This window comes from Osmia lignaria, chromosome 8 (genome assembly GCF_051020975.1).
Source record: "Osmia lignaria lignaria isolate PbOS001 chromosome 8, iyOsmLign1, whole genome shotgun sequence".
NCBI classification, from domain to species: Eukaryota; Metazoa; Arthropoda; class Insecta; order Hymenoptera; family Megachilidae; genus Osmia; species Osmia lignaria.
In genome coordinates this window covers 15,400,742-15,411,306 of record NC_135039.1, presented here as the reverse complement: position 1 = coordinate 15,411,306, position 10,565 = coordinate 15,400,742, and the positions used below count along the sequence as shown (strand labels likewise).

Sequence of the window (10,565 nt, the reverse complement as noted above, 5' to 3'; positions counted from 1 at the left end):
ACTTTCCCCATTGTGCGATCGAAATAAGAGCCCGCTGTTCTGAAACTTGCGGTAATACGATAATCTCAGTTTTACATGCTCCCCTTATCGAAAGGGAGCATATTTGGAACGAGAAAACGTCCTCGTATCGTTACGATTTCTTTCAGCTCGTGTTTGTATGGATGTTTCACGTTTACAGCCGAAGCTCGTGACGCGTGGTCGGTGCTCGTTCGAATTGCTGAAGGAGCTGATCGTAAAGGTACCGTATGGTGGTTGTTCGCGACAGTTAACAAAGTAAAACGTATTATATCTCGTGACCTAGGCCCGTTCGTAAAGAACCATTCACACGAACATTCGCCGCAGCGCCCATGTTTCATGCGATATGAATAATAATCTATCCGGTGGCTACATAGAGAGCACGCCGTGAGTGTCGAGCACGAGCCAAAAACCGAGGGAAAAGACTGGTGAACAGGCTCGTTGGCTCCGGCTCGTTTTAATAAGTTACGCAAATATGTGTACGCGGAAATGAAGGATGGCTGTGAAACTTTGAACCACAGCTGCCTTCGTTTAAATTATCATGGTTTTTTCCTTTTTGGAATTTGTTTGTTGGACGAATCTGCGATAGAGGTATTACAAGTGCTGATGGCGGTGGTAAATGCGTGATAAAGGGGGCAAATATTCTGGTAGAGGGAAAATAATGATCTTATTGAACTTGAAGTACAGAGAAAAATGGAGAATATAAATTTTTTATTGTTCAATATGGCCTATATTAAATTAGGTAGAAAGAATTAATAACAACCCCCTAAATTTAGACAAAAAATAATAATTCCATTTTGCTGTTATTTATTAAGAATCATTAACAGCAACCCTTGAAGTATTTTAAAATTGTATCAAAAATACGCTTTTAATTACAGCACAAATAATACGTCCATCGATGAGATTCGTTTCTGTTCCCTCTCGAAATGAAACGAACGTGAACAGTAGTATAGGTAAACAGATAAACAAAATGATGTCGCTAGAAATAGATTAGAATGGGTGATAAGTTTCATTCAACGTTCGCGCTGGCAAGCTGGTGGTTCAATTTCAAGTAAACAGCTCACATTTTTCCGTAACTTTCGGGATGACGTCGCGATATGAGATGCACTCTGACATCAAATAGACTGTTCTACTTTGAAATGCAATATGCACGACGATGGTACCTCTCTTATTAAGTCGAGTGGACGCTCGTTTCTTCCTTCCTTTGTTTCTCGCGATATAACATGCGACAAAACGTGTGCACGCGGAAATATTTAGATACAAAACTGTTTGACAGATAATCAAGTTACACTCCTTTTATTTACTCACGTTTTTCATATATTAACACTTTCGCTACTTGAAGTTGATGGATGAAATTAATTAGTTTTTAATAGCTCATAAATTATTACAATTAAAATTACCAAAATATATTTTCTTTTGCTGACAAAATTGAATTTTCGCTGTCCCTTGTAGATATCGCAAAATTTAATTAATATAAAATATTTTCGGATCCTATCAATTTTTTCAAATTAATTTAATTGAACGATTTATTGAAGAAACGAGCATTCAGACGATTTGTATATATATATCCAGTAGCATGCTGTACCACTACTATTATATATGTATATAGAGTATGTAATGAGAAACTATAGAAGATGTAATTAGAATACAGAACAAAGAAGCAGACAGACTCACTTGTTGTAGAGGACTATGTCGGGCCGCCATATGTGGTCGGACGGCACGTGTAGCATGTGAACACCACCGTATTCCTTCGGCTCCCATCGCAGCTTGTAGTCGTACCATGACTTGAAACAGCCAACACAAAAAATATAACAATATTATTGATCCGTATTTTTCAATATCGATACGGCGACACTTAGATAAACTAGTATTATATCCTAGATTAATTTTCAGAGCATGCGATTAGTAGTAATTACTGTAATTACTTCCATTATTAATTATTTCAAAATATCAGAATTCCAAAGTTAGAAAATTAAAAAATTTTAATATTCCAAACCCAAAAAATTTCAGAATCCCAGATCCTTTAAAACCTTCAGCAATCAGCTTGAATGAAAATATGCAAAAAATATTCTTGTTAGTAAAAGAAAAAAATTATATTAAAATATCAATCTTTGAATTTTTGTGGATTACAAAATAGCGTATTAAAAATGAAATTCTTGTCGATTATTATTAAAATATTTTTTACAAGCTTTATATTTATTTCGAAATTCAACTTTTAATATATAAATATTAAAAACGCTTCGTTCCTAGAAATTTTAAGCTCGCAGAATTTTATTGCGCTCTTCGTTGTATTATATGGCAGGCGAAAATGGAAACTGCAGGTGGAAATATATACAAATGTTTGTTGCAAAAACGGAGCCTGTCGCAGTTAAAATAAAACTGTTCGTGGCAGCGTGAAGTCAAGAACGAATTTCAGCGTTAAAATCTTCATCGTTATGAAAGTAGGTTAATGAAATTTACTGTGGAACGCTTAGGACGACACCTCACCGATGTCATCATTATTTTTTACACTCATTGTCGGATAAATTTACGTTCTCGAATCCCGAACAATTCCAATTACGATCGCTTCGTAATTATATCTATTGTAATTGATAAAAATTTAATTAAAATCTTCATTAAGAGGAGAAACGAATACACCGAAGATACGGTGAAAAATGGAACATTTAATCACAGCTACGGTTGTCAGAGAACTTTTCAATCTTCGTATATTTCCATCGAACAAAGAATGAAATGTATCAAAGAAGCGGTCGCTTCAATTGTGAAACAGACTTTATCGACTTGGCTCGCGAAAACAACGTCGCGCACCGTTTCTTCGTGCAGGAACTCGACAAATACATAAATCCAAACTTTCCATTCCGACAAAATAAGTTCGAGTATCTTCGTATGAAATGTTGATAACCATAACATTATTCGAAACAACGATCAATATATTGGGAGGATGATGTTTCAATAAGCAAAGCTCTATTTCTAATTCATTGTGTTCTAAGCAATTATTACGAAACGTTTAATATTCCACTAAAATTACTCGTTCGATATCCTTCTAATAACATCAAGAACAGGCTCGATATAATTCCTGATATTAGCTCGCAAATCGATAACTGTAAAACCGTATCGCGAGGAGCGTTAACAGGATACTTGTAACGGTGGCGGTGAATTGGAACCAATGGACCGTGTTATGGTTTAGAAATGGCCCTGTAATGGAAGTACATTGGTGTGCGGTGTGTCTAACGATCTAATTGCGAATATTAATACGTTGAAACTATAGAAAAACATAACAGTATGCAGAATGAATCATCCAAAGCATAGGTCTTGAAATGATCTATTATATCAATGCCAGATTGTTCCTGGACATCGACCAAGAAAATCGAATAAAGAACCGGGGGTGTGAGAAAAGGGGCAAGGTGCACGGAATGGCACGAAATCGAAGCGAGAAATTCAGGATGATGGCCGTGTACAAAGAGGGAAGGAACTGATACCAATGGCAAAGGAAACGGAGGTATAAAGTAAAAAGATAGTCAGGACGTGTCCATAGATTTAAAGGGCACCGGTGAACAACTATTGTTAGCAATTTATTTCCGATGTATTGACTGGCCGTTAAAAGGGGCGCCGTCATCGATACGCGATCCTGAATCTCCACAGCAGAAGCCTCTTCAGGCTTATCGATTCCACCACCTGTCGACCACAGATACGTCCGGCTAGTTCAGGAAACACATCGGAGAATTCCGACATGGTCTCAGGGATCTGAATCATATGATTTTCACCAATGACCTGGATTAATGACACATTGTTCCAATCTAGGCTGGCTGCAAGTGCCAATTACACTCCTCATCAGAGACATGAATTCTTTTTTCTTTCCTTTTCTTAATATTCCATAGATTTCTTCTAAAGTGTCCTGAGCATGGAATGTGATTTTTAAAATTATTTTTCTTCATTTTCATTAACGGCTAATTATACCATTACTTTTATTTTTTTTATTTTTTGAAACAGGAATAAGAGAGAATTGAAAAAGAAGGCGCAAGGGTGGAGTTCCATCATTAGGCTGTATTAGACGTGTGTACTCGTTGTAGCGAGTGGTAGCTGAAGACAAACTGGTTGTAGCTAACATAGCAAGCTGGTAGGTTGCCGCGAACGCTTGGGACGAGGTTGGTCGGAAGCTAAAGAGGGTGGTTTCGACGTTGAAGGATGGCGTGTCGCTGGGAGACGCGGTAGGAATACCTCCTAAGCGCACGTACACGCATAAGTGCACACCGAGACGAATGTGACTCGGTGTAACGCTCTGAAACCTTCTCCACCCACGGTTCTTCCTCACACCCTTCCGCTCTAGCAAACAAACGTTCGCCACCACCGTTCCTTCGTTGCGATCGTGTCATTTCTCCTGCCTTTGAAATGCCTTTAAGGCTTCCTTTCGATTCGCTTCCTTTAAAATTTATACCAATTCCATGCTACCCGCAGAAAGGTGCTGATGTATGTACGAGTTCACCAGTCCTGCTGCTTTGTACGTTGACCAAATTTTTGGAAATATATTTTTAAAATATATGAAAAATATTTAAAAAGAATTAAGTACAAAATTAAATTTAAAAAAAAAAAATTTTGTCAATGTATATACAGTAATTTATCTGTTAAAATTTCTAAGGCATTTTCGTGAAAGTGTCAGGAGGTTGAAACTAATAAATTCATGAAAATAATCCCACGACATGGGGGGAGTGTTTACCTCGGCCATTACTCGAGCCAGCGTTTATTAACGAAAGCATAAATTCTTCAGAAGGAAAGTTAATTTGCTCTTTAGAGTAGGAGAATGTTCCTAGGTTCATGAGCATAAATTGCATGTGTACGTCTAACGAATTTAAAGGGATTTATCTTTGAAGACATTCCTCGAGTTGCACGCGGAACGAGGATGAGGATGTTAATTGGTCTCGCTTAATTATTCTTCAATTACATTTACTGGTCTCTCAATTCTTTCGAGTAAAAAGCCAGAATGGAACGACGAGCATTTTTACGGCTACGTGTTACTCAAGCAAAGTAATTACTGCGTTGTAAATTACTTGATATGATTACCAGCCTGTTAGAAATTATTAGAAATTATTTCCGAGTATAATAATTGTATAACGATTAATTAATCCGCCCTGAAACATAGGCTTCTTTTATTTCACGTTTCATTTTTATAAAATGAAAATAAACGATAAGAAATTTTTCCAAAAATTTCTAATTTGAGTTATGTTTCTTTCTCGACACTGTATTTATTCAAAAGTTGAAAATAATATTGCAAGCAATGTCGAGTGGCCACAATATTGACGCGGAAAAGTTTTCCATTTATATGTAAGAAACAGGAAAACTTTATATGGAATTGTATGGCTGGTACCCAATGTCTCCAACAATGCATAAAATTTTCGTATACGTATGGAGTCATAGTCATTTCATATGCAATGTTACCAATTGGTCAGCTATTCGATAGGAGGTCAGGAATAAACATTTTCAATTTTATAGATACGGTTTTAGATTCTTCCTTATTAAATTTATTAAATTGCTTTATCATTTTACCATATTGACTCGAGCTGACCCGAAATTTCCTCTCTAATTCTCCTCTAATAATGATATTAAATATTATTTCGTCCTCGTAAATATCGCTCAAATTTTGATTCTCGTTTTAACCGATCGTTGGCGACAACAAGAAAACATTAACTCGAGAATTATTCTTTTCGTAATGCAACTGGCGAAAATGAGTGGCGGCAGAATAATTAAAATTAATCTCCAACGCGGGAAAATTTTCTTGCGACAAGTAATTTTATCCGCGAGAGATTAAGCCAGTCTAATCTACTTACATCGTTCCTACTAACGGGATAAATTAATGTCGCTCACCTGTTCGACCCACAGATTCGTCGTCATGATCTGATTCTTCAGGTTCTGTAACAGAAAACGGGGAAACAATTATTCAATTTGTCATTACATTAACTTTTAGTTACATTACATAATAAATTATTTGAACAAGAGTTGACCCATGTACTTCGCAATACAATTATTCAAAAATTTCTAATTGATAATATGTTTATTTGCTGTACCTTCATAATTGCAACATGGGCAAATTGAAAAACGTGCAGAAATTGGAAGTTATTTACGCGATACGTCGAGAACGGGACGCGTTAGTTCACAGTAATAACCCATATTCAGGGATGTCATTTCATTGCTAGATATTTCACATGTTATTAGCTTTCAGCTCGCTTGCAAAACTCGTGTATAGAGCTATTCGCTCCTATTTTGTGCCTGTCGTTGACAGTGCATTGTAATTTCCGGGTCCAATGTCGGCTGGTAACTAATTGGACGAGCTGCAAGACTGCTACAGGATTTAACTAAAACGCTCTAGCGAACTAGCTTATGGACATTTCTTCTATCGTTTTAGAAATCTGAATTTCAGAGATAAACTGAAGAAAATTAATTCTTAATTTTTAATTAACGATAACTCTATTTTGTATAAAAAAAAATTCTCTGTAATCTGAACGTAATTCAATAATTTCAAACTTGCTAAATTAATCAGTTCAATTGAAGATAGTATTAATATATTCAACGTAACTGTCATGGCATATTTATTTTTATAGCGATAATCCTCAAATAAATTTGTCAATGTTAATTGACTTCGCTTATAATGAATAAATCACTTCAACCGTCAGTCAATATTTTAATCTTCTTATCCGGTTACAGGTAGTAAAAATATTGTCCGCGATAAGCGACATTTTTTTCCGGTGGAAAAAATTTGAATTTTCCGATATTTAATTTAAAATTGCACTGGGTGTCGAATAAAAGCTTGGCCGGGGAATATGAAATCCGTACTTATTGCTGGTATACATACCAGGGATATTGATTTCGCGGTGCCGAAATAAACCTGGTTAAGCAGCTCATTATTATTTACAACGTTCCCTGGAAAATTACAATCCTACAGTATGGAATTACCTTTTTAATTTTAATCAACCTCGCCGGAGTGGAACACTATTAAATTGCATAAAAACGTTGGATGGTTACTAAATTTTTCCAGCTTCTGAAACTTGAACATTAATTTAAAAATAAATTGTTGTACTGGCTGATAGATAACAGGTGAGAGAAAATTTCAGTTAGTGATAAATAATTATTAGAAATAAATTCCCCTCAATTATGAGTGTTTCAACAAGCAGTTCTTTAGTTGCTAGGCAAATGGTTATTTAATATTTATTAATTTGATAAAAAGCTTGAAATTACTACAAATCTTATATAAGATAATTAGGAACTTTCAATAGGGCCATTTGCAGACCGAAAGTTTGATCAAGATCTCTCTTTGTTCCTGAATTATTCATTCTTTGGATCGATCTTTGCAAAACATTTGGGATGTCTTCCTGGTTCCTCACTGCTAATTTGAATCCTACGGTGTACAAGTTTTAACGAGGTCGGTATTCGTTCTTCTTCTTGAAGAAGAACGAAACTGTGCGACAGCTGGGAAATGTAAATGGCTCAGAGGTACCAAAGTAGCAAAAGCCGAGTGAAGATGGGGTTCAATGAACGAACCTTCGATCAATATGTACCGTTCCTTTCTAGACTAATATCCTGCCAACACATAGGATCGTACCTTGCTAATAATTAATGGATCGTACCTGTCCAAATTTAAATAGTATAAAAAGGATCGTATAGATCTGGCTTCCAGCCTTTTAACTGGGAAGCTAACACGTCATAAGCGCATTCTGTCCGCGCTGTGACAAATATATTATGAAAAGTCATTTTTACGACGTTAAAAATGTATCGAGTTTGAAATGTAGGTCGTCTTCAAAATTCTATGACAATTTAACTCGTCATATTTTAATGTTTAATTTTCATTAATGAAATTTTATCAAGAAAAATGTGCACGAAAGCATCGTTATTTAAATGAAATTCAGAAGCCATAGTTCGCGATCCACGAAGCACGCGGTATGATTAATGGACAAATTTTCCTATACGAATCTTACAGCTTCGAGAAGTTGCAATCTGCCGCGATATATAAGAGAAGAAGAAAGTTGCACGGTAAAGTTTAATATCTGTAGAACTGGCACGCAAACCACGCTGAATGTCGCGACTTGTCTGCGATTTCAGCGATCTGTTTCAGCGATACAAGTTTTCAACGGATCCTACATACAGAGTTTCAACAGCGACGGGGTAAACTTTGGCCGGACCGAGTGATTTTCAAGAGCGAAAATGTTGGATGACAATAAGCTATGTACACGTTACGGGCAAAGTGTAAAATACGATAATGTATACATTGCTAAAGTTAACTCGGAAACTTATGAAGTAAAATTGAAATAAAAGAGAAAACCTTGATATGTTTCTGACTTATGATTCAGGGGAGTATTCGAAAAAGGAAAAAAAAATTATTATTCTAAAGTTTGACAAATAGTATCCTTTTGTTTTAAGACATCCTATACGTCTCCCATCATTCAGTAAAACCTGGATAAATGCAACCAAGATTGGGACCCAGTGGTTGCATTTATCCAAGCGAGGTGTCGAATCTCGGGTTACACGCGACGACCAGCCAAGCGTGAACGTAGAAAGGGACAGACAGCGGCAGAAAGAGAGAGGTCCGATGATGAAAGGAAAGAGCCGAAACGTATCGGTGTGACTAATACTAATTCAACTATAAAACTTTTTTATTTTTGACTTTTTTTTATTGAAACTTTTACTAACGCATTGGTGAAATTTTTCTGATTAAAATGGCACCAAACACGATATAGTTTCAATTATAATTACTTGCTAAAATTGATGTTAAAGGTTGGCGAAAAGCAACAGAGATCGAAATCAAAACCAGTCGCGGTGTCGGCTCTGGTTTCAAAGGTTTCATTTATCCAGGCGAGGTGGCGATTCTGGGCATTTAATGTTGCATTTATCGAAGCGAGGTGTCGATTCTGGGCATTTAATGTTGCATTTATCCAAGCGAGGTGTCGATTCTGGGCATTTAATGTTGCATTTATCCAAGCGTGGTGTCGATTCTGAGTCCGTACACATGTTTTGTATTCAGCCGACATCATTTATATTCAGTCGTGGTGTCAATTCTATGTTGTTTATTCTATTACTATTGTTTATAAATATAATTCAAATTATATCATGTTTGGTGTCATTTTAATCAGATAAATCTCACAAATGCGTTAGTAAAAGTTTCATTAAGAAAAAGTTAAAAATAAAAAAAGTTTATCGTTCAATTAGTATTAGTCACACCGATATTACAGTCGGATCATATCACACGGTTTTCTCGTCGAGCGGCTCGGTTCGTCTAGGGGGATCCCCCTAAGTGGAGGGGATAGCGATGTTGCACTTATCCAAGCATTCTTTCGTTGCATTTATCCAGGTTTTACTGTAAATGTAAAAGCAGATGCATAAAAGCGACAGATCAGAAAAGAGGAAAGCATAGGGGATAGAATCGTTCGTCTTTCGATAAAATCTGACTAAAATACCTGGCCATGTGGTGTAATTTACGGACAGCGGCAGGTGCATCGGCAAGTACGTAGACATTCGATATGGAACGGTTAGGGAATCGCAACGGGTCGGGTAAAAGCCGCGAGCTCACCAGCAGACGCATAATGAGATGATCCCCCTTTTGCACTTGCAGATGCGACGCGACACGACGTTGCTCTGTATGAATAATGCAGAACGAGTCGAGTGGCATGACGCGTTGCTTTCGTTTACGTGTATACGGTGAAAATCGGAAAACGTCATACCCTATGAATCGGTAACGAATTCCATTATCAGCACGGTTTTTCGTTGCCACGGTTATAACCATGTTTGGCTAAGTAACTTGCATTTCCTTTGTTAACTGTGAAGAACATGCGTGAGGAGAATTTGTACAGTACCGAGTATGGTAGGTTTCTTTAGAGAAAAAAGGGGAAATTCTAGGGGAAAAGGTACCTCTCGTATTTCAGTAACAAAGAATTTTTATATGACATTGCTAATAATTTTCCACAATATATTACAGTTAAAACGAGCATATTATTTTATATTAATTCATTTAAGTTCTTATCTCCATATTACCGCAAAATTGGTACCATTCGCTATGATTTCAATTGCGTGTCATTCAAGTGTCTCTTATTACGTCTAAGGAAATCGTCTCTGGGAGATCCTAATAAGATTATTTGATTTTCATTGAATAATATTCTGGCAACGTTATTAAATTTGACTTCTCTCTAAAATTATGACGTTTTACCATTAACGTCCTGGTTTCAAGCCAGTCTCCCCTATATTAATTATGTTTGAATTACAACATGTCAAATACAGAAATGCTGTTTATCAACTCAGGATGAAATAGATTTTGCAATTTTTAATACAATTGGAAACCTTGCAACTTCACTTTTTAGTAAAATTGTACTTTAGTAAAAGCAAAAAATAAATTGCTTTGTTATCAAACTGATTCTATTGGAAAGCTGTGTACAGAGTTGAAAAAAAAATTTAAAAGTTTATCTCTGTATTCAAAAATAACTACATTGTTGTCGTTTTGCACTGATCGATACGAAATTCTAGCTGGAGAACAACTTTTTTTTTCTGAGGGAAATAAAAGAACCCTGTTAACGATT

General features: G+C 36.2%; 1 protein-coding gene across 5 annotated transcripts in view; it reads right to left on the bottom strand.

The window, feature by feature from the left end:
• Positions 1 to 10,565, bottom strand: part of nAChRalpha4 (nicotinic acetylcholine receptor alpha4) — an 81,910-nt gene that overhangs the window by 49,849 nt on the left and 21,496 nt on the right. For 4 of the 5 annotated variants that reach the window (XM_076689736.1, XM_076689735.1, XM_034329684.2 and 1 more), the window contains exons 3-4: positions 5,872 to 5,916; positions 1,690 to 1,799 (exon numbers count right to left, since the gene is read on the bottom strand). In XM_076689736.1, the coding sequence (XP_076545851.1) occupies positions 1,690 to 1,799; positions 5,872 to 5,916 (155 nt within the window). Of the gene's footprint in view, positions 1 to 1,689; positions 1,800 to 5,871; positions 5,917 to 10,565 lie in introns of those variants that run through there. The other variant, XM_076689737.1, reaches the window with a different exon arrangement.